This window comes from Gossypium raimondii, chromosome 6 (assembly GCF_025698545.1).
Source record: "Gossypium raimondii isolate GPD5lz chromosome 6, ASM2569854v1, whole genome shotgun sequence".
NCBI classification, from domain to species: domain Eukaryota; kingdom Viridiplantae; phylum Streptophyta; class Magnoliopsida; order Malvales; family Malvaceae; genus Gossypium; species Gossypium raimondii.
The window spans coordinates 1,723,653-1,748,642 of record NC_068570.1 but is presented as its reverse complement, the minus strand read 5'-3'; the positions used below and the strand labels follow the sequence as shown (position 1 = coordinate 1,748,642).

Genomic DNA, 24,990 nt, shown 5'->3' with positions numbered 1-24,990 from the left:
CTATTGGTTAATTAAAAGGTGAAAATTTGGTTTAGAATTTAGATGAGAGGCAAGTGATCTCATCCTTGAGAACACAAATTTTGAACTTTGAAATCGCATATTTTTATTTTATTTTATCAGTAAGGATTGGTCTCAACTCTCAAATCTATAAATGATTCATCCATAAATAAAATATACTTTTATAAGTGTAACAGGTAAAAGTAGCGAATTTCGTGCGGAAGGAGTTAAATTTTTTTAAAATTTTTATTAATAAATAAATAAATTAGTCTTTGTATGTTAATTCAAAGAAAAAATTAATTCTTTTTTTTTAAATTTTCATCCCTTTGTAATGTTAAAAATCGATGTGGCTGGATGAATAATCGAATAGTGACACATAACATGCCACATGTATCTCATGCTGATGTATAGAAACAGTTTTTAACAGTAGAAATGAAAAGAAATTTTAACAAGAAGACCAATTTACTCTTTGATCTAGAGTACAATAATTAATTTTCTCAATTTTAAATAGATAAACTAAAATGCAATCTAATTACTAGCTCATGAACTTTCACGATACTTTTATCAAATGAAAATATAATTAAAAGTGAAATAAAATTAACTATAGATCTGTTGACCATAGGACCTCTTCATAACTATCATATATAGGCTTAACATATGTTTTTCATTAAAAGAACATGGCTAAAGAAATTGAATGACATCCATTTCCTACGGAAATAACTTTCAATTAAGCAAACATTAATGCCATTATTAACTTAAGCATTAATTGGCATTAAGTTGACTCATTGTATTGTAGCAATGAAAATGCCTTTCAATTAAGATATAAGCAAAAAAATAATAAATAATAAATAAATTAATGGAAAGGGATTGTTTGAGCCTTACCAAGACATTGTTGATCAAGTTTTGTTCACAATTTAATCCCCTGGTGGTGGTTTGGTATAAAGAAGACCCTTTTGGATGTAGTGTAAGGAAAGCATGACAAGATCCCATGTTGTGAGATAAAAGGGCTGTTTTGATTGTTCCGAAACATGTTGTGGTTTAACAAAACAGCCAGAGATGATTCGAACTGTTGATGAATCCATTTTTTTTGGTGCTCAAAAGGAAAAGATAATTTGCTGGGAACTCGTTGTTCTCAAAAGGAAATTACCCATCTTTTTAAATCATTGATCTAAGCGAGGATGCCTGTTGGAATTCGAGCATCAACATTAATTAAGAAACTATTTCACATGCACCGAGGAGTTCTTGCTTTTATAATATTGCATAATAAAACTATTTCACATGCAAAACTTGATCTATTAATAAATTAATCTTGGATAAAAAAACATTGTACCATGTGCTTGGAACATAATGCCACTTTGGAAATTTTTACTTATTAATTTTGTTCAAATTATCAATTCGAAAAAAATTAATCGATTAATCTATAAAATATTGAAAATCTGTTGAAAAGAAAAAAATCTATTATTGAATTATTTGATTTCTTCAATGTAAATATGAATTTCTCGTTTTAAAAATCATTTAGAGTTGAATTATCCGATTCAAAAATCAGATTCCATCCACATCTAGCTTTAAGTGGAGTAGGTGCCGCTTCTATGATACCTTTCATAAACTCAATATAATTACTAGCTCATGAACTTTCACGATACTTTTATCAAATGAAAATATAATTAAAAGTGAAATAAAAATTAACTATAGATCTGTTGACCATAGGACCTCTTCATAACTATCATATATAGGCTTAACATATGTTTTTCATTAAAAGAACATGGCTAAAGAAATTGAATGACATCCATTTCCTACGGAAATAACTTTCAATTAAGCAAACATTAATGCCATTATTAACTTAAGCATTAATAGGCATTAAGTTGACTCATTGTATTGTCGCAATGAGAATGCCTTTCAATTAAGACATAAGCAAAAAAAAATAATAATAATAAATAAATTGTTTGAGCTATGAACCATGTGTTGGCCTGATAGTTAAGATATTCACTGTTCCATGTATGATATGGAGTCGAGTCACACTAATCGTGTTACTATTTAAGGTTTTGTCTTCCTCTTATAATTTATCAAAAAAATTTATTTGAGTTATGAAAAAAACTCTAATAATTTAAACAAAGCAAAGTACATTTAAATTAAAGTTCCATTTTTGGGATAGTGTTCTATTGGAAAAAAAAATCAAACCACTCCCCATTCATGTTACATGATTTTTAATTTGAAAGCTAAAATGAAAGCAATAATTAAAAGTTTTAGAAAATTAATAAGAAAAAGCTTCAATTTCATTCAATATTATAATATTAAAATAAAAGTATATAATTTAAGTTATGATGAAAATATTAAAATTCCGCAATTAAAAAGTTCAATAAAAAATTTGTTAAAAATAAACTTAAATTTATTTTTTTCAATTAACAAACAAAATATAATTAATAAACATAATTCAAGAATTTACCACAATGACTAATTACACATTTTAACCTAAATAAAAACATGAAACCCAGGGGGCAAACGACATCAAATGGGTTATGAAACAGCAGCCATGAACGCTTCGTCTGATTCAAGAGCATTCATTGAAAATGATGGAAGGCAAATTTCTATGTCAACACTTCCTTTTCCTTCACGGGCTGGATACGGTGAAACTTTCCCATCAAACTTATTACCCTATCCACTTCGAAGTGTAAGTGCTTTCCCTAACCCAAACTCGTTTCCATACATGTTGAACCTTGGTGAGCTTCCAATAATCACACTCCGTGGATATAAATGTGGAGAACACTGGTAAACGAAAGGTGACCGAAGCCAATCATTGACAAAACCACGCACTGATTTGTCTGAATGGTTAACCACAGCTTGGAATAATTTCCAAGCAGCCCAACCGAGACTATGATCGAGCAATTGACCGGCTGTGGTTATTGCTATCACGGTTTGAAACGAGTTCCCAAAGTAATTAGGGAATAATGGTGGTTCAAGTCTTGACCTATTGTTTATAGCCAACATGTAACAAGTAACAATTTCACATGGTAAACGACGAGCTCTTGTTATGGACCGCCACACAAATGCTGATAAAGACTGAAAGGAGGAGATTTTGGTGGTGTTGGATTCTATGTTAGCCCTTTTTTTGAGCTTTGTAATGGACTTTGCTGAAAAATGGAATATTCTCTCTAAAACATGGGGTGTTTCGAATCTGGTGATGAACTCATTTTGATGAGTGAAAGGAAGGGTAAGCAATGGGCCATTGTTACTGTTATGAGTATTAAGTATGGTTAGTTTAGCAGTTAGCAGTAAAGTTTAGCAGTTAGCAATAAGTGCAGTCAGTTAAACTGTTAAGAAACGGTTATGATCTTACTCTATTAAATAAGTCTGTATCCTCTCTTCAAAGAAAAAATATAGAAGTTTATTTCATGGTTATTCTATTCTTCAACATGGTATCAGAGCAATAGGTTTATAATTTTTTTCTTCTTCATGGCTTCTGATCCTGTACTTGGGGATGATACTCCTCATCACTCTTCTACTTTTGAGGGAGATCCTTCGCGAAGTTCTGGAAGTGCCGTGTCACACACAGTCCGTTCTTTTTCTAAACATGATACTATCAAGCTCACCGAGAGTAATTTTCTTCTCTAAAAGCATCAAATCTTGCTCATTCTTGAAGGTTATGATCTTGAAGGTTTTGTACAAGGTACTATTTTCGTCCCATCTCTTCTTGTTCTCGGTGTTGATGGTCAGTTGGTTGATAACCCGTTGTTTCATGCTCACAAGAAACAAGACAAATTTCTTGCTTCTTGGCTATTGTCGACAGTGTCTGATGAGGTTCTAGTTCATCTCACGTCAGCCAAGAGCAGTTCTGACATTTGGTCTGCTATTGAAAAATGATTTGGTGTTAAGTCTAGCATTAAGGTTTCAAAAATGAGACTTGATCTATATTCCTTCAAGAAAGCCAGCCTTTCGATTAAAGATTACTTGTCAAAGGTGAAACGGCTGAGTGATAGCCTTATTGCTGCTGGCAGTGCTGTATCTGAGCAAGAACAAATCAGTATTATTTTAGCTGGGCTCTCGCCAGAATTTGAGTCTGTTCGTGTAACTGCCTCAGCTACACCAATGTCTTTAGACCTCTTGACTGATTTACTTCTTGACTGTGAAGCTCGACAGTTGGACATGTTGACTGAAGTTCCTACGCAGGCAAATGTAACCTCCTATTCCAAGAATTCTAGCTCTTCCAAGCCTACTGATGGTTCAAGTAGCTATGGGTCAAGTGGTAGACAAGGTCCTAAGGAACATGGCAGAGGCTGGTTTCGTGGTAGAAGTCGCGGTAATGGCAGGGGGTTGACACGCTCCAGACCACAGTGTCAGTTGTATGGTAAGCTTGGGCATGTTGTTCAAACTTGCTATCATCGGTTTGATGAAAATTTTTCTGGTGTGGAGACTAATGACTCAAAAACTGTTAACTATCATTCTTATGAACAAAACCCTTCATCCTGTTGTAATTTTCATTCTCAAGCCCCTGCACAGACTTCTCAGTCTTCTGTTATAGGGTCTTCTGTTCAGGCTTGGTATCCGGATTCTGGTGCCACGAACCATGTCACTCCGGATGTGGACAATCTTTCATCTCCTTCACCTTACACAGGTATGGATAAGGTCTCTATGGGAAATGGTGAACAAGTCTCAATAGCTCATGTAGGCTCGTCATCGGTGGTTTCTGGTTCTAGACTATTTCATATTAGAAATGTACTTCATGTGCCTACTGTTTGCAAAAAATTATTATCTGTGGGTAAATTTGCTAAGGATAATTTGGTGTATTTTGAATTTCACCCATATATGTGCTTTGTGAAGGACATTCAGACAGGGAAGGTCCTCCTGGTGGGCCACATGCATAAAGGTATCTACTGGTTTGATGTGACTAAAACTGGTTCCTTCAAGTCACCTGCTGTACCGAGGGTCAATTCCATCAATGTGTGCCGTCTTTCGTGTGCTTCAGCACCTTTGTTGTGGCATCAACGGCTTGGGCATCCATGCAACGGTGTTCTCTCAAAAGTTTTGCAAAGTTGTAATATTTCTTTTAAGAACAATTGCCTGCCAAGTGTTTGTTCTGCTTGCCAATTAGGCAAATCTCACAAGCTTGCTTTTAGCACATCTACAACAGTGTACTCCGTACCGTTTGAGCTTGTTGTATCTGACGTTTTGGGACCTGCTCATGAGAAATCAAATGGGTTTTCTTACTATGTATCCTTTGTCGATATGCACAGCCGATATACATGGTTGTATTTTATTAAAGCTAAATCTGAAGTGTTGAACTGTTTTGTTCATTTCTAACGAATGGTTCAAGCCCAATTTGGGTTCTCCATCAAAATGCTTCAAACAGATTGGGGGTGAATATCGGTCCCTATTTGCTGAGTTGTTTAAATGTGGCATCCAGCATAGACTTACGTGTCATCATACCTCGGAACAAAACGGTGTGGTCGAGAGGAAACATCGACAAGTGGTTGACATAAGGTTGACACTCTTAGCACATGCGTCTCTTCCTCTGAAGTTTTGGTCTTCTGCTTTTTCCTATGCTGTACATATAATCAGTAGGTTACCCTCGTCTACTCTTCACGGTGTTAGTCCCTATAAGATGTTGCATAAAAGGTCGCCTGATTACTCCTACTTGCGCATTTTTAGTTGTGCCTGCTTCCCTTGTTTGCGACCGTACAACAAGCACAAGTTACAGTTTCGGTCAAAATGCTGTGTGTTTTTTGGTATTGAGGCTAATCATAAAGGGTATAGGTGTCTTGATGATACTGGTCGGATATTTGTGTCTCGACATGTGGTTTTTGATGAGACTTGTTTTCTATTTCAGCAACGCTCTCCTTCCAAGAGTTTGATTAATGGTCAGCAGCAACCTCGACAACAATCATATGTTTCTCTTGTTACACCTATAGTTTCCTCGAATACTATGGTGACTAGCTCTGATTACTTAAACTCTGTGGATGATTCTACACCAAGTCAACCTATCCCAAATATGTCAGCTCAGCCGTCTGATTCATGTAGTGAACAATATGAGTCTCTACCTATAGTTCAGTCAGATTCTCCACCCCGGGCTGTTGAAAATGTTCATCCTATGCAAACCCGATCTAAGTCTGGCATCTATAGGCCTAAGGTCCTTAATTCAGTGGTGACTACTAAGGAGCCAGTCTCTATAGAAGAAGCTCTTCAGAGTTCTGAGTGGACAGCAGCTGCACAAGCTGAGTATCGGGCGTTGATTTCAAATCACACATGGGATCTTCTACCGTTACCTGAAGGTAGGAGGGCGGTCGGATGCAAGTGAATATTCAAAGTTAAGAGGAATGCGGATGGCTCGATTGCACGATACAAGGGCCGTTTAGTAGTCAAGGGCTATCTTCAAGAAGCTGGCATTGACTTCCATGAGACTTTTAGCCCTGTTGTGAAAGCTACTACAATTAGAGTGGTCTTGACACTTGCCATATCTTTGGGATGGTCTCTCAGTCAGATTGATGTTAATAATGCGTTCTTAAACGGTGATTTGAGTGAAGAGATATATATGGTACAACCACCAGGTTTTGAACAACAAAGTGGTAATGGCCAGCAGCTGGTTTGCAGGCTAAGGAAAGCTTTGTACAAACTTAAGCAAGCCCCTCGAGCTTGGTTCCACAAGTTAAGGGAGTTTCTACTAGCAAATCAATTTGAAGCTTCAAAAGCGGACAGTTCCCTCTTTATTCACAAAGCTGGGAATCATTTGATGTATGTTCTTGTCTACGTTGATGACGTTGTGATTACTGGTTCTGATTCGAAAGCTGTAGATCACTTTATTGCTCGTCTCAACCACCAATTTTCTCTAAAAGGCTTGGGGAGTTTAAACTACTTCCTAGGGATTGAAGTAACTCCTACCACAAATGGCCTAATGCTGAGTCAGAAAAAACACATACTGGATCTTCTAAAAAAAGCATCAATGGAGAAGTCAAATTGCTCTCCCACACCAATGGTCTCCACTTGTCGTTTGTCCGCTCATGAAGGAAATGTGGTTGAAGATGAGAGTTTCTTCAGGAGCATCGTAGGTGCCCTCCAGTACATAGTAATAACTAGGCCAGACATTGCGTTTTCTGTGAACAAAGTCTGCCAGTTCATGCACAAGCCACTCGACACACACTTTAAAGCTGTTAAAAGGATTCTGAGGTATTTACAAGGCACCTTAGATCATGGTCTTCATTTTCATCGTACGTCCAAATTTGTGCTTGAAGGTTATTCGGACTCCAGCTGGGCGTCTGACATCGATGATCGAAGATCCACGTCAGGTTACTGTGTTTTTTTAGGAGGAAATCTTGTTTTATGGGGCTCCAGGAAGCAATCTGTTGTTTCACGTTCCACAGCAGAAGCCGAATATAGAAGCCTGGCAAATGTTACTGCGGAAATAGTCTGGCTTCAGTCCTTGTTAACTGAATTATGTGTCCCTACTCAGAAGAAATCTTTGGTCTGGTGTGATAGTTCCGCTGCAGTTGCTGTTGCAGGCAACCCAGTCATGCATTCAAAATTCAAGCATGTGGAGCTAGACATCTTCTTTGTAAGAGAGAAAGTAGCAGCAGGAATACTTCAAGTTGGACATGTGTCCAACCTCAATCAGGTTGCTGATATGTTAACAAAACCATTGTCGGCACTTATGTTCAACAAGTTCAGGCAACAATTACGGGTGGCTCCAAACGAAGAACAAGTCAACCGAAGAAAAGGAAGTCAGGACAGCAAGGGAAATGTTATGAGTATTAAGTATGGTTAGTTTAGCAGTTAGCAGTAAAGTTTAGCAGTTAGCAGTAAGTGCAGTCAGTTAAACTGTTAAGAAACGGTTATGATCTTACTCTATTAAATAAGTCTGTATCCTCTCTTCAAAGAAAGAAAATATAGAAGTTTATTTCATGGTTATTCTATTCTTCAACAGTTACCCTCTGGAAACCATCTCTCCAACATTGGAGAGCCTGAGATTTTTATTTTAGTATCTCATTGGGCTTGAAATATTTCGGACAATGTGTTGATGAAATGCCAAAACATGGTTCCATCGGCAATAGCATGGTTCATAGAACAACCTATGAACACCCCATCTACCAGCTCAGTGACCTGAATCGATAACAAAGGCCTGGTGTGACCATCATAGTTGATTGCTCGATCATGGTCGAAGAACGATTGAACAACGATTGAACAACCAACGGAACATAAGTAGGGGAAACAATGTCGGATACTGATAAATCAACATCTGCATGTATAAATTTGGCTCCTGGACTGTTTTTGCAATCAACAAAGACGAAATATGAGACTTTGGGTTTTGTTCTATTTTCGTTGCAAGCCGACCTGCTAAGGGATAGAAATGAAGGAGGGCAATGGAAAGGGATTGTTTGAGCCTTACCAAGACATTGTTGATCAATTTTAGTTCATAATAATCCCCTGGTGGTGGTTTGGTATAAAGAATACCCTTTTGAATGTAGTGTACGGAAAGCATGACAAGATCTCATGTTGTGAGATAAAAGGGCTGTTTTGATTGTTCTGAAACATGTTGTGGTTTAACAAAACATCCTGAGATGATTCGAACTGTTGATGAATCCATTTTTTTGGTGCTCAAAAGGAAATTACCCATCTTTTTAAATCATTGATCTAAGTGAGGATGCCTGTTGGAATTCGAGCATCAACATTAATGAAGAAACTATTTCACATGCACCGAGGAGTTCTTGCTTTTATAATATTGCATAATAAAACTATTTCACATGCAAAACTTGATCTATTAATAAATTAATCTTGGATAAAAAAACATTGTACCATGTGCTTGGAACATAATGCCACTTTGGAAATTTTTACTTATTAATTTTGTTCAAACTCAATTAAATTAGTCGATTAGATGGATTGTATCAAAAATTGATCACAGTATCAATTTGAAAAAAATTTAATCGATTAATCTATAAAATATTGAAAATCAGTTGAAAAGAGAAAAAAAATCCATCATTGAATTATTTGATTTCTTCAATGTAAATATGAATTTCTCGTTTAAAAATCATTAAGAATTCAAATTAATATTAAATTATTTGATTCAAAAATCAGATTCCATCCGCATCTAACTTTAAGTGGAGTAGGTGGGTTCTCTGCTTCTATGATACCTTTCATGAACTCAATATAGCAATTCCATGAATCACTCGGTACTTCGATAGGGTCACCTTTTTTCCCTTCAAAAGAATATGAGTATTCACTAGCAAAATTTGAGGTAATAGAGAGAGACGAAATTCAGACGAATTTAGTGAAGAATATATTTCTGACACATATGATCCCTCCTTACTAAGGTTTGTCCTAAATTTGGTAGCTTTCGTCACTGAATCGAACTTTGCACATGATGCCAAGTGCCAACAGATTTGAAAGTCATATTAAATCTTGCCATTCAACCATTGGGGCCTCACAATTAGCAGATAGATGAAGCTGAAACTTGATACAAGAGCAAGATTGGTTATTGGAATACTATTTGAATATCCATCCTCTCACTAAAACATTAAGAGTAATTTCCCAAAAGAAAGAAAAAAAGTCGGTCCTACAAATCATATCGAGCATATTGGACTTGAAAATGGGAGGTGTTGTTTATTTCCTACTGGTTGATACAATAGACTATTGTGGAGATAAGAACCACTGACCCACCATTCAAAATTTAATGGTGTCCCATAATGAGTATTGCTCACTTTCTTTTTTATATTGAAAAAACCTCTTTTCTTTTCTTTTTTCCTCTGGGATATGGCAATAAAGAAAATGAACATGGTAATTGTGTATTTGTGGGTCACGCATAGCAGTCTTTTCATCAGTAGGGTTTAACCTTGTGAGCCCACATTGGAAGGATATTTGCTCCACGAATGCCTCTTCTTTGGTCGATGATAAGGTTTTGACAGATATTTTTGCTACTTCAGGAATAGTTGTTTCAAATATTTTCTATATGAATGAGGTCTTTTTATTATGTATTAAAGATGGTATTTACTTTTTATAAATTTAAATAATATTTGGATTTAGATATTTTAATTATCGCAAAAGGTTAATAATTTTGAATATTCATTATCCGAATCAATCTTACTTTTGTAAATAGTATATTTAAATCTATTATTGGCTTTATTTTTAAATTTTTATTTAAAGATCTTGTTTATATTTACTAAATATAAAATTTAACAGATTTAGAAATTGAAGGTAATTTAATTAATTTAGTTTCATATTCAAATAGAAATGCTAAAATTTGATATGAATTATAAATGATTCAAATTTAAAAGCAAATTTACATATTCATATTCGGATTTTACAAAATTACAGATATCTAACCTAACGTCATCCCTAGGATTGTAGTGTGTACTTAGTGCATGAGAATTTAGACTTTAAATTGTTAAAGTAAATGGTAATAATAAAATTTAGAAATTTTTTTTATTTGCTAACATGTCAATTTAAGCTTGTCATGCAATAGGTATGTATGAAGGGTTGAGTCTAGAAAAGTTTTAGCAGGGTCAGTATTTAATTATAATTTTTTTATAAATTAAAATATAAATTTATTATGTATTAATATATAATTTCACTATTTTTGAGGGACTAAACAATTTTTTTTTTCATTTTAGGAGGAGTCAAAGTGTAATTTCACTTTATATTAATTTATAATTTTTCTATTTATAAGAGGACCAAACTGAAAATTTTTCATTTTTAGGGGATTAAGACCCCTGCCTGCCCCCTCAGATTTGCCTATGTATATAGTGCTTGTAATTTGACCCACATGTTTTAAATAGGCTTAAAAAAAAACCTTTTGAAGTTAAAAAAAATATTAATTAAACCCCTTCGTGAAAAACACATTCAATTGGCTCTCAAATATTAAAAACACATCAATTAAGCCCTTTAACTAACAACTTTTTGTTGTTGATCATTATTATGTTGACATGACCATTAACATCCGCTAAGTTAGCCATCATGATGTTTGACCTAGCACTATCATGCCAAGAAAAGAAAAAATTAAATCTAAAACGAATCTCAGTAAATGAACTTTCAAGTTTATTTGAATTTAAACCCTTATTTGTTTATGTTCATTTTAAGTGTAATTTTTAAATTATAAAATGTTTAAAAGTATAAAAGTATAAAAGTAATTAAAAAGAAAAATGGTGGTTTTTTCTTTTCTTACTATTTCAAGATAGGCAATTCTTTTTTTTGATAAGTTTTTAAAGTTCTTGTTATCGTTTTTTTTTTAAATTTAATAAAGTTGATTTATTCGTAATGTTTCAAGATCTCAAAATAAAATTGTTGATCATATGGCCGAAATAGGTTCAAGTGGATTGGGTAACGTATAACAGTTTTGGGAGTCTTTAGATTCAGTAAGGAATATACTGTTAACTGAGCATAATACTATTTCGAGAATACAAATTCAACTTTTTAAAATTAAAATTACATTCATTGAGAATTGAGAGATGTTGAAGGGATTGGTTTTTTTGAGAGAAGCTTTTAAAATGTCATTTATTGGGTAGTCGATTAGTTCCCTAACAACCGAATGTATTGTCTCTCGAGAGTTTTATTTGCCGAGACTAGTATGCCATGAGCGGTTGCCCTAAGGACCTAATTCACAGAGCTGAGAGTGCTTAAACCATACATGGGCATACAACTACCTGCAAAGGGGACGTTAGCATCTCACCCTTGTGCTAGCTGGCCCAAGTGGTGGTACCACTATCCTCGAAATGTGACCTATATGATAAAAGTCAGGGGTTCAAACCTCACCAAGGGCAAGATGCTCACTTCCCCTTGGTGGTTGGTCATACACCTACATGCAATCGAGGTGCTCCTAGCTTAGTGAACCAGGCCTCAGGGTAGCCGCTCACGACATGTTTGCTCTCGGCAGAGCACAAAAGACAAAATCCTCTTTGAGGGACAAAACCTTCGATTGTTATTGGGAGTTCAGTCGGCTCCCTGACAAACAACACTTCGAAGACTTCTCCTAAAGGAGTTAATCTACCCTCAAATGTAAAATTGGCTCTTAAATTATACTACTTTTTCCATTTAAGTACCTGATATTTCATCAAAAGAGGTACTTAAACTATTGATTTCGTCCTATTTTATCCCAAAACAATAATAGACAATAAGAACGTCACACATGGCATATTCTTACCGAATGTCCTACATGAAATGAACTCATAATTTTAACACCACTTTTGACCAAAAACCACTTTAAATACCTATAACTTATTCCAAATCACTCAACACTATTGAAAATTCCATTAGTCAAACGATGAAATTTTCTTCTCAAATTGTATAAAAGGTCTTTTTTTAGAATTGTATAAAAAGTCCTTGTACTATACATTTTTGGTAGATTTAGTCCTACTATAATTTGATCATTTTAATTTCTTCACTTGAAATGTATATTTCTATTCTTGAGGTCAACCTTTTCTCATTAATTCTTTAAAATAAATTGATGTAGCTTAATTTTTTAAACATATTGTAACACCCCTATATCTGGTTCGACCCAAGGAACCTGATATAGGAATATTACATGTGGTGTCAAAGTGATTTTGGCTAATCACTAATATATTTGAACATAAAAAAAAAAGTTGTCATAACTTATATTTTAGTCCCTACTACTTCGAACACACTTGATCTTCCTAAGTACATGTCATTTTATTCAAAATTTTGAAACATACCCTCTTGGCACTTGGAGATGTGATGAGATGGATGTCCACGACCTCAACTATGACTCTTCAAAATCACTTTACCTACGCATTAAAAATAAATGCGTTAAGTCGGTGAAGACTTACTAAGTACCCATGATATTTAAATTCTATTAAATTTCTTAATTTCCGACATCTTGTTTCTTTGTTTATTTATCATATTCATTTGTAACTTTTTTACTTATTTCATAATTTAGTCCTTAAGTCCTCAAATCAACTTATAACTTTTTATACATGTATCATATTTCATCATTTAGTGGAAATTTTCATGATTTTCTCACTATTTCTTTCACAATTTATTTTTAATTCAATATTTCAAACATGAATCAGAGATAAACTTTGACCTTTTAACGAAAATTATTTACCTTTTTAGCAGAGGCCAAGTAGACTAAACAGAACACTTAGGATATGTGGGACTGATACAAATGTGCATTATTATGCACTATTAAGCAGAGAACACTAAAGTGTTATACAGAGAGCACAAATGAGCTAAACAGAGAGCACTAATGTGCTAATAATCGGAGAGCATAACGTGCTAATAATCAGAGAGAGCGCTAAGGTTCCTTAATGGCATGTCACTAATATCCCAATAGTTCTTATCTCGTCTACTTGGGCAAGTCATAATATACACACGTCACTTTTACAGTTTTCGCATAATGCTTTTACATACTTTACAATTTAATCCTTGTACCAGTAATCCGTATACTTATATCTTCACTATCTTTAATACATGTAATATATTTCTAAATTCATTATTCTTCCATAATTCACTAATAATCCTTATCATGTATTTCACATATCACTTCTATATATTTTGTAATTTAGTCCTTAGCACAAAATTTCATGTAGCAATATATTTTACTTTTAATAACACATATAACATAATTCAATACTTATTAATATTCCAAAATTCACTACAACATCAATGTTTCTCTTTCTAAGTGTTATGCACTTCACTTTTCTATTTCTAATATAAAATTTCCTAGATTTACTGATTTAACCCTTAACTTTCCAAAACTTAGGAAATAATTTTAGTTTGGATTTCAAAATTCATATATTCTTTTATTTTCCACCATATGCTTTATTATTAATATTTCCTTGTAAACTTTTACAACTTACCTATTTAATCACTTTTTTTCATAAAAGTTCTCTATTCATTATTACACAATTTTTCTTTCACATCTCACTTAATTCACATAATTAATTCCACTATCTCATTTTCCACATCAAATTTTTATGTATTTCACTTGTATTATTTCCACCACATATATTTCTCAAGTCTTTCAATTTAGTCCTTATTTCTATAAAATTTCACATTTTCCCATAATTTCACTTATCTAATACTTTGTATATTTTTACTAACACATAACCCAACTATTATACTTTTATTACAATTTCCTCCTTCACTTAAGAAATTATTTCACACTATATATATATTTTACTTAATTACCACTTACTTTACAAAATCACATTTTAATCCTTAAATAACAAGAAAGTTTTTCTATCAAAATCTCTTGTTTTCTCTTCTCCTACCACTTGATTCACTTACTCAACTTCTCTCTTCATCAACATGTCAAAAACACAATATTTCCTCATGAGAAATCTTTACTTTAACACCATTTTTATGCTTTTCTATCACTACTAAACTTAAAAATAACATAAAACCTTAACATCCAAACCTTATTCTCTTGAAACCAAAATTTAACTTGACTTTCTCTCTCCTCCAACTTCTATTTTCTTGAATCTAACTTGATATTCTAGCTCCCCAAAGTCTCTTTATTATTTTTCTCTCTTGATGGCTATGGAAATTCATTTGATTTCTAAGTGAAAATGGTGGATTTTTGGTAAAAGGACCAAATTGTAAAGAAAAGAAAATTTTTTCTTTCTTTTCTTCTTCTCACATTGGAACCATGGAAAGATGAAGAATTCTCTTCATCTTTCTTTCCTTATATACTAAATAAAATAATAAAAAGTATAATTAAATGTCAAATCAAAATATTAATAAACTAATATTTATTTATGTAATCGCTCTTTAAAATTATCTTCCTTGCTAAATGACTATTTTGCCACTTATGATCCTTCAAAATTCCTCCATTGAATCATCACTCATTTTAGTAAAATTGTGATTTAACCCCTCATACTTTTTTCACTTATTCAATTTGGTCCTAATTCATCCATTTTCCTTAGTTTCTAGATCCTTCCGTCCTTAAAATATTTGCACTATTGGTCCTTCAAATTTTCCATATTTACACTTCAACCCCTCAGATTTTGAGTATTTTTTCTTGGGCCACAAAACTTTTTTTTACTTTTTCAATTTAGTCATTTCTTGAATTAATATATCATAATATACTTCTTAAATAGATTTTGTTGACATAACTCAAAATTTCCCTTTTTGTCAATTTATTTCCTATTTTACTATATGAAGGACAATATCTCACTTTCTTACTGTAACAACTTTCGGGGTATTACACATATGGTAATGTGACATATTACACATAGCATTTTTTATGGTTGGACAAACATTATACATTTTTTCTCCTTTTTGTGTCTTTTCAAAATCCGCAAAAGTTGTCAAATTATGCAAAAATGTCAAGATTAATATGTCATCACACCATATATTAACAAAAGTCATATCAAATTATTTGATAGAATTAACGGAAAAAACTAAAATTAAAATTAAAATACATATTTGAAAATTATTCTAGTTAAATCTCACGATTTGAACGATTGATTATTCAAATTAAAGCATAACATGTGAAAAGCCCAAATTATTCTTATATTTATACATATAAATGAAATCTAGTTTGATAGCATCTTTGTTTGTTTGCATTTGTAAGGAAACAACAATAATGTAGTCTATGATGAATGTAAACACCAATTCAAGTCTTTTATCCAAAAGAAGGAAACATCTATAAAATTTGGTATCAAAAGAGTAATTTTTCAGACAATACAGGGCGTGATTAGGGGCAGTGATTGGACTTAAAAATGATATTTTTCCATGAATCTGTAAATCATTGAATATAGAGATAGCAATAGCAAGCAACGTTTTCACGTCCATGATGTGTTACCTATCGTATCTTCCATCGGCAATTTATTGTAGGTCAAGTCATTCTCCACACATGGGTTAGCTGCTCATTTTTGTAATATTAATTGTGGGTCAGAACTGAGTATATTCTCACTGGGAAAAGAAAAAGGGTTATTATTAACTTTTTAAGGGTCGAAGATCTTGTATTTTAATTGGTATTAAGGACTTAATTACTATTTAAACTTCAATTTTATTCACATAGGTATTTCAGTAGGAATATTGTTAAAATAAGTTTATGTGGCACTGACAGTTTGTATCATAGTGGCATGTGGTAGTTCCACATTTTGACACACGGTAAAAAATTAAAAAAAATTTAAAAGATTTATAAATAAGGAATGAACTTGGACAAATTCTTGTCTATATACATTTGAACATGGATGCTAATTTGTCCAAGTTCATTCTAGACATTGTTTTAGTAATTTTATGTATTTTTAAATGTTTTATAAATCATATTTTATAATATTATTAAATTAAAAATACATAATATTTGATATTTGATAAAATGTATGTGTTATGCATTTTATATGTTTTTAGATTTTATATATTTTATATAAAACATATTTTATATATTTAGACAAATATATTTTATATTTTTTTATAAAATATGATATTTTATAAATATTAGGTTTTATATATTTTAATTTCATAATAATATAATAATATAATATTTTATTCAAATTAAAAGTATATTTTATTTGAACACCAGATTCATTATGTGTAAAAAGTTATAATTTTAAATTTTTTATTTTTATTTTTGCCACATGTCAAAATGTTGTGTTACCACATGTCATCATGCTATTGGTCGTTAGTGTCACGTCATCGTATTTTAACGATGTTATTGCTAAGATACTAAAGTGTGTGATGAAATTGAAGTCACGTCCCACAAAATTAAGTACCAGTTAGATATAAGTGGTCAAATTCAAGGGGCAAAAAATATATATTAACCCATTTTTTAACATAAAATTTTGATGTTAGTTGTTGTAAGATTTAGTTATTGCTAATTTGATCCTTTTTAGCTTTTATATATTTCAAAATTTAAGATTTTAGTCTCGACTCAAATGAAAGTGATTAAATATGGTAGGTCAAATTCTACTATTAGGTTTTTACAATTTCTAAGATGTGGGTTTAGTCTATATTTTCAATTTGGTTATTTTAATCTTTATATTTTTGAATGTTGAATTTTAGACTTCAATCATGACCGAATGTAGTCATTAAATACGTTAAACTAAAATGGCATGACTTTTTATGAGTGCTATGAGGAAATAATAAATTGGTATGGCATTACACATGTAGTAATATTTACTACACAAAGCGAGAATGCAAGAGGAGCCAAAAGGGACCATGGCCACTTAAAAATTAGAAAATTGTCATTAAGCCCTTCAAAATTAAAAAAAAAATTATTTAGGCCCTTAAATTTTTAAAATTCTAATTAAAATCTATAAAGGTCTTGAATATTTTAATTAAACCTTCTAACATTTTTTAATTCTCATTAAATTTCTTAATTTAAAAAAATTAATTAGATCCCCAATTTTTTAAAAATTTTAATTAGTCCGCCACTAAAAATATATTTGCCACATTAATTTTTGGTAATAGCAAAATTTAACTTAACATATTTCAAAACTACTATTTGGTGAGGGCTAAATTTCTAAAATTCAAATAGAACATAGATTAAAAATGACTAAGTTAAAGTATAAGGATCAATTTACAATTTTCACATAATATAAGTACTAATAGCAAATTTTGACTTCATTTAAAAAAAAAAGACTTATTTCTCTTATTAGGGAAATAAAAGACCATTTTAATGGAAATTAATGGCAACAGTTAATTGTTGGGTAGAATTTTATACTTAGGGGACACTCACCCAAAGCATTAAAATAAAATAGAAAAAAAAAAAGCAAAATGTTGGAAGACCTTTAGATTTTCAGTAATTTTGACTATTCTTTTATGATTAGCTGGAAAGATATGAAAATCATTCAATAATCATACATGACCTGCAGACAAGCAACAACCATAAAGCATTACAATTGTTTCAATTTATTTCATTGTTAGGAACCGTACAAAAACCTTAATCATATATGTCTTCAGCCTGTTAGTCTAAAAGCGATAAGTTCAATCAAAATTCACTGTAAAAAATAATAATTTGTTTTTGCTGAACATTTATAATTGCTTTATTCATTACCATAAAAACATTAAGATAATTTAAAGAAAAAACAATGGGAGTTTTGTCATTTTTCAATTTTGTAGCTTGTGGCAACTATTGGACTTGTAACAACATGTTCCTTTCCACTATCTTCCCATGTGAGATAACCAAACAACACAGCTTTATGCAATTGTTTTGGACCTTCAATGCTCAGCTTGTAGCTTTTCTTCTCGTATTTTGTCTTGAAAACCAATGTGTCTGGTTCCACTATTACCTTAAGTCCATTGATAGGTGTCACATTTGCTTTGTATGTAAAGCTTCCATCTCCGACATTAGTCACAGTTCTTCCAAACTCCACGACTGTCGTTGAGTTCGGTTTCGCACCCCTGTCGTTGAAAAACGCTATGAAAGAAGGGTAATTGAGATCAAGAGAAGGGTTGGAACAGTTGTTTGACGATGTTTTCGTGATGGTTTTAATTTGTTGTTGTGTGAAATTTAGACCACAAAGGAGATCAACGTAATCTTGAACCGTAGCATCGTATATAAGTCCGGGGTTTAAAGCTTTATTGGGGTTAACATGACCAGCTCCCATGGCTAAAGGATCAGCCGGTCGGAGATTTCCGCCTATATCCTTTATCGGACTACCTGTGTTATCGATTTGATCGGATGTTGTCATCAAAGCCGATCGAATTGCCGCAGGGCTCCAATTAGGATAAACAGCTTTTAAAAGGGCTGCTATACCCGAAACATGGGGACATGCCATGGATGTTCCCGACAATAAGTTGAAATTGGTGAACACAAGGTCTTGATTTACACGAGCTGCTGCAATATTTGGAGGCCATGCAGCGAGGACTGAGTCACCAGGTGCCATAATATCAGGCTTTAAAACCAGTGGACAACTATAGGATGGACCTCGAGACGTATAGCTAGTCACCCTTGGTGATGGCTTAATACCAAGGATTGTTTTTTTAAACACAATGCTGGCTTTTGGGTCAGTGTTGCTTTTAATGAAATCCACAACTGTGTCACCATCTTTTTGTACCAAGAAAATGGCTGGAAATGGGCTTTGGACGAATACATCGACACTGCTGCTATTCGTTATGAAGACAGCGGCAATGTTACCAGCGGCTAGAATGTTGTTAAATTGATCGTCGAGCGAATCTTCCTTGCCTGGATCTTGACACACAATGATCTTCTGCTTGATTTTGCTCAATTCGGTTTTGTTACTACATGTGTCCATGAAAACAATTGGGAATTCAGTTGATGTGAAATTCCCTGGATATTGAGCTAAGCCATTGATTGACACTTTGTTACTGAGGATTAAGGTTGCGCCGAAGTCACGGTCCATGGTGCCGGCGGCTACGGTTATAACCCAAGGTGTACCATTGTGTAGAGTCTCTACATCTGGTCCTTCATTGCCTGCAGATGTGGAAACGAAAATGTTCTTCTCTATGGCAGCAAATGTGGCTATTGCGATAGGGTCTTCGTATAAGTCGACTCCATCCAAGCCCAATGACATTGAAAGAACGTCGACACCGTCAGTAATAGCTTGATCAATGGCTGCAATTATATCAGTGGTGTAAGCTCCTTCTTCCCATAGAGCTTTATACATGGCTACACGAGCCATTGGTGCCATTCCTCTAGCAGTCCCCGGTGCATAGCCAAAATACGATGCATCTTTCACATAAGTTCCAGCTACAGTTGTGGACGTATGGGTACCATGTCCTTCAGTGTCTCGCGTGGAATTCATTGAGATGGTGATATTGGAATTATGAGCAATCAGACCTTTATTGAAAAACCGAGCACCAATAAGCTTTTTATTGCACAATGAGGAATTGAATTGGGTACCACTTTCACATTCCCCTTTCCATCTTGATGGAACATCACTCATCCCATCATCATTAAAGCTTTCGCTTTCTGGCCAAACCCCAGTATCAATCACCCCGACGATTACATCTTTGCCGAAGCTCGACACTGGCCATGCACCGGTACCAGAATTCAAGTCGAGGAATTCGAAAGAATGTGTTGTATCGACCTTTACAACTCTATCTTTAACCGATGAAACATACCCCGGACTATTTTTCAAGGACTCAAGCTCTGCGGGTGTGAGACTAGCACTAAAACCTTGAATAACATGGTTATAAGTATAGATAAGTTTAGAAAAAGGAGTGGTTGGGTTGGTTTCAGCTTTGGATTTGGCTGAAACAGATGAAAGAGTGGCCAAATACCAGGTGTGCTGGTTAGAGAAAGCTTTGGGCATGGCAGAGATGTCCATATGGACAATATAATTGTCAGATTTTGCTAGTTTGATAAACATAAACAAGACACAAAAAGAAACCCAACAATAAACATACAGGTGTTTGGTAATATCAGCTGCCATGGTAATGAATTATGAGATAGTTTTTTTGCTTTGGAAGACTTTCATGAATTTGGCAAAGCTTATATAGGGAATTGGTAAAGCTTGGAAACTTGGAAGTCTTAATTGCTATTAAGTATCTTCAACTTTGTCTGACTGGGATCCATGTAATGGATCTCTAAGGTCTAAAGTCAAGTCATCCACTACATGTTTTCCTACAGTGAACTAACTTGTATTGAGGTTCATAGTGTAGCTTCCGGTTTGGTCCGTATTTAGTCAGAACCAAATATAGTTACAATAGTAAATAGTGTTAAACCGAGTACCATTCGATTTGATCCTACCACATATCATTCTTTGTTTAAAAGATTATAGGGTAGTGATCAAGGACTGGGTGGCATCCTATTTTGCTTCCACAAGGACCACATAGCACTTTTAAAAGGATACCACAAAAAGATAATGTGTGAAATTGTTGCTTATCCGTTGCCCCATTATACCCCAGAATAGTAAAAAAAAAATTGATACTTAAGTTTGGATTAATTTTTTGGTACAACTCACTCATTAAAAACAAATAATCCTTATAATTCGAACCTACAAAATGTGTCGTGAAATGAACAATCATAATTAATAGATAAATATTAGAAATCGATTCTAAATTTATCTACGAGTGATATTTTAATCATTAATTTTAGTGCTTCTCTAGTTATAGATGTAACAAATTGGCTTTGGTACTTAAAATAAAAGATAAAATAAAAAATAAATGAACACCAATGATTGTAGGTCATAGAGCCCCCACCATGTGCAAGTTCACAACGAAACAAATCTTATGTCACTCAAGCATAATTTAATTGTTTATGATAATGTTCATGGAAAATTGATAGGATTATCAAGAGGAAGAAGAATATTATAAGTCGCCATGGGTTATCTTCTTATCTAAAACCCATTTTTGCTTGGTGTAAAATTTTTGAAGCCGACATTTACATTAAATTTGATATGGAATTGAGTTAAATTTTTTTAAAAATATTTTTTTTAATATTATTCTTTCCATTTATAAAATTTAAATCTGAAACTTTTAAACAACATCAAATCTTGACTAGGTCTAAATTGCTTGATGATATCCTAATAAGACTAATATTTATGATGATTTCTTCTTTGCTAATTGAAGAGATTCATTGACAGTTGACTCTATGGGTCATATTTAAGACGCATAAAGTGGGAGTTAAACGCGTGAACAAATAGGTAGGCTATAGAATAGTTTATATATAGTGGGGATGGGGTTACCCAAGTGATTAATGCACCGAAGCTTTCAATGTCAGCATTTTCCTTAACTTTTATTTGGCCAAAACCAGAAAGACATGTTGCTTGTGGTCCTTGGAATTTGTTTTTATTCACAAAGTGGTGCCTCTGTATATATCTTTCTCTCCCAAACCAATCATTCCATAGATTTCTACCATTACATCCGAGGTTACTAAATTATTAATAAGTTTATGTTTTGATCATTCAATTTCAAAAAGTTACAAAATGGTTATTGAACTATTTGAAAGTTTTCTTTTAAAGCATTGGGATGTTAAAATTGTTGATGTATAGCTTCCTCCTTTTACATCGCCCACACCAATCAAAAGCTCTTCTTCCTTTCTCTTCTATAGTTTAATTTTTTTTTCATGAAACAACTTTGAATCTCATGAATTTGTGAACCAAAATCTAAACAAATTTTTTCTCTGATTTTCAACAATGACCATCAGATTGAATTGGATTTAAGGTATGTTCTTTTACTCGTTTGATGGGAACTGATCCGCAGTACTAATCACCGAATTGTCTCTTGGAGCTCGCTAACCGAACTTTTAAAGAAAAAAAACTTAGCAACCAAGTGACTTAAATACTTGAATTATCCTCTAACTTTATTCTAGTTAGTTATTTAGTTAGAGCTGGAATAGTTATTCAGTTTAATACTTATAATGGTTGATTTTATTGAAATTATTGCTACTTCAAAAAAATGAGTACAATAGATATTTTTTCTTCTATAGGATTTCTTTTTATTTTAGAGAAAAAAATTGAAGCTACATTTAGAACATCAAATTGTGAAGCTAAGTGACTGCAACTCAGGAGTGAAGTTAAAAAAAATTTGGAAGGATGGCAGAACTTAATTATAAAATTTTAAGATATTAAAGTGTAAGTTTATCATGTATTAATTTATGATTTCATCATTTTAAAAGGATTAAATAATTTTTAAAATTTTTGAAGTCAATGTACAATTTTATCATATATTAACTTTTAATTTTATCATTTATAAGAGGACTAAAAGGATAATTATAATTTTAGGGGGCGAAGGCCTTTACGTATCCCTAAATTCACCTTTGTTGCAATGACAAGTAAGAGTTATTTCATATCAATTATGACTCAGACTTAGAAAATTAAATCCATTCCATTTGAAATCGAACTTGATTTAATTTGATTTAATCATAAGAAGTGAGTAATCAGAATCCTTACAACCCAAATCCAAATGAATCCAAACCTTAAAGTGACTTGTATCCTAAACATATAAACTCCAAATGATTTATACAAACTCAAAACAACACAAACCTAAAATAATCCAAATATAAAGTGATTATAACATGAAATGATGATCCGACCTCACAAATCCGGGTCTCAAACTCAAACAACTAAACCCTAAAGTAATCCTAAACTCAAAACTGTCTGAAGCCAAAATTGACCCAAGAGTCAAATGGCTTGGCGTAAGTGAATTCTCAAAAGGGCTTCTAAGCAAGGAAAAAAGAAATGAAGGTAACACGCTGTACATATATGATTCCAAGAAGAAACTTCCTCACAAGGAATCTTTGCATGGGGACTAAGCAAGACAATGACCAAATTGATAAATAAATAAATAAAAAAGAAGAGGAAAATAAGTAGGGGCTAAAGGTAAAGCTTTCACGGTTTTTTTTTTTTTAAACGAAAGAGCCTTTTTTGGTTTGCTGCCCGTAATAGCCGGTCTAATTCCTTAAATCATTGTCTCATAAGGGTTCCTTTCATACCAAAACTTGCAAGAAATCAATTTTATGGTATTCATTTTGGCCAATTTTTTCATAGTGTTGAAAGGCATAGAGGGTTGATGCTACCGTCAAATAAATGACATATGGATAAAATTGAATGGTTAAAATATGCTCCGAATCCCGATAATCTTTATATATTTGGAATTTAGTTATATTTTTTAGAATTAAAATTTCAAGTCTCATTGTTAATATCGTTAAAATTCCTGTTAAATTCAAGTTCATTACAACGTTATTTTTCTTTTGCTACCCAAGTGGGTATTTTTCTTATTTCAAAACATCGCGCCATTGAATTTAAGAAAATAATTTGAATGGTATTAACAATTGGACTTAGGTTTTTAAGTTTGAAAATAAATGAGCTAAATTCTTGGAAATATAAATAGAGGGACTAAATTCCAAATGTACAAAGAGTATAAGGACTTGGAGCATATTTAAACCAAATTGAATCCTCAAGATGATTGGCTTTAATGTAATTCATGTGTTTAGATAAAAGAGTTAATTCTATAAAATATCCTTGAATTATCGCTTAAATTTTAAATTGGTTCTTAAACTTCAAAACGTTCTAATTAAATCTTCAGAATATCAATATTGTATCAATCAGGTTTTTATGTTAGCCTAGCTATCAATTTAACTAAATGCTAGTTTTAATCTAACATTAAAAATTTTTAATACATATAAATCAAATTATAATCACGTGTATATTTACCATAAGACAGCCTCACTGATGTTGGTGGGTGCATAAGGGTTCATAATGGACGATGGGTTATTGGCTTCGCACGAAATGTTGGTATTTGTTCTACAACTGATGCTGAATTGTAAGGGGCAAATGACGGCTTGGCACAAGCATGGCAACTGGGGGCGCTAACGTTATTCTTGAGTTGGACAGTCTTAGAAGTAATTCAATTAATTTTGACCTCGGGTCATTTATCTAAGTTTAAAGGTTGGTTCGAAAAGCGGAAAGATTTTAATAAAAATATAAGCCTAAAAAATGTACTTAGACAAAAAAATAACTCTTTTTTTAAACGGGTCGAGTCTTAGGTAGGATTTTTTTCCCCAAGCCTAGCTCGAATAAGTTGTTTTGTTGTCATTTCACTATTATATTACTACTATTTTGTTGTTATTGTTTGGATATTGTATAAATTTTATTTTATTGTTAATTTTGTTACTATTTTAAAGGCATTTGTTTGTTAAATTGTTATTCAAGTACAAAGACTTTTTTTTGATGTATTTTCAATTTTTTGAAAACATTTATTTTTAATTTTTTTAGTGTATTTGATGTAATATATTTTTTAAATTTGTTAAAAAAATTAATATGGGTGAACCGGATCGGATTTGAGTTTAACATTTTTAATTTAAATCCGGCTTGGATAGGATTTTAGGCCCATTTTTTTAGTCGAACCCAAATCTAAAAACAGACTTAAAATTTTACATCGATGTAAACCGACCCGACCCATGATGCAACGAGATCTATCGAGGAGGTAATCGAGTACCCCGAAGCTTTGGCTTCCAGCGCTCTAGTTGACCGCTAGGGCTCTGCTTGTTTTTGCAACTGCCAGATGAATCTTTACAACCTCTCACTAATGATTTGAATGGTTTAGCACTACCTAGGATGATATCTTTGTAACCATTATTTCTCTCTTTGTATACCAAAAAGAAAAAAAAAATAGTGTAATTAAATTTACACGTAACATTTAAGTTGC

At 32.8% G+C, this 24,990-nt stretch overlaps 1 protein-coding gene and 1 pseudogene across 1 annotated transcript; both read right to left on the bottom strand.

Annotated features, from left to right (window-relative positions):
- Nucleotides 1–2,511: 2,511 nt before the first annotated feature.
- Nucleotides 2,512–8,566, bottom strand: LOC105774807 (uncharacterized acetyltransferase At3g50280-like; annotated as a pseudogene).
- Nucleotides 8,567–17,879: 9,313 nt separating this feature from the next.
- LOC105773317 (subtilisin-like protease SBT3) lies at nt 17,880–20,421 on the bottom strand. Its single transcript, XM_012595091.2, has one exon. The coding sequence runs from the start codon at nt 20,271–20,273 to the stop codon at nt 17,979–17,981; it is 2,295 nt and encodes a 764-aa protein (XP_012450545.1). The 5' UTR covers nt 20,274–20,421; the 3' UTR covers nt 17,880–17,978.
- Nucleotides 20,422–24,990: the final 4,569 nt, after the last annotated feature.

Excerpts from the sequence above, each read along its gene's own strand:
- LOC105773317 (XM_012595091.2), bottom strand. The coding sequence starts at position 20,273 with ATGGCAGCTGATATTACCAAACACCTGTATGTTTATTGTTGGGTTTCT.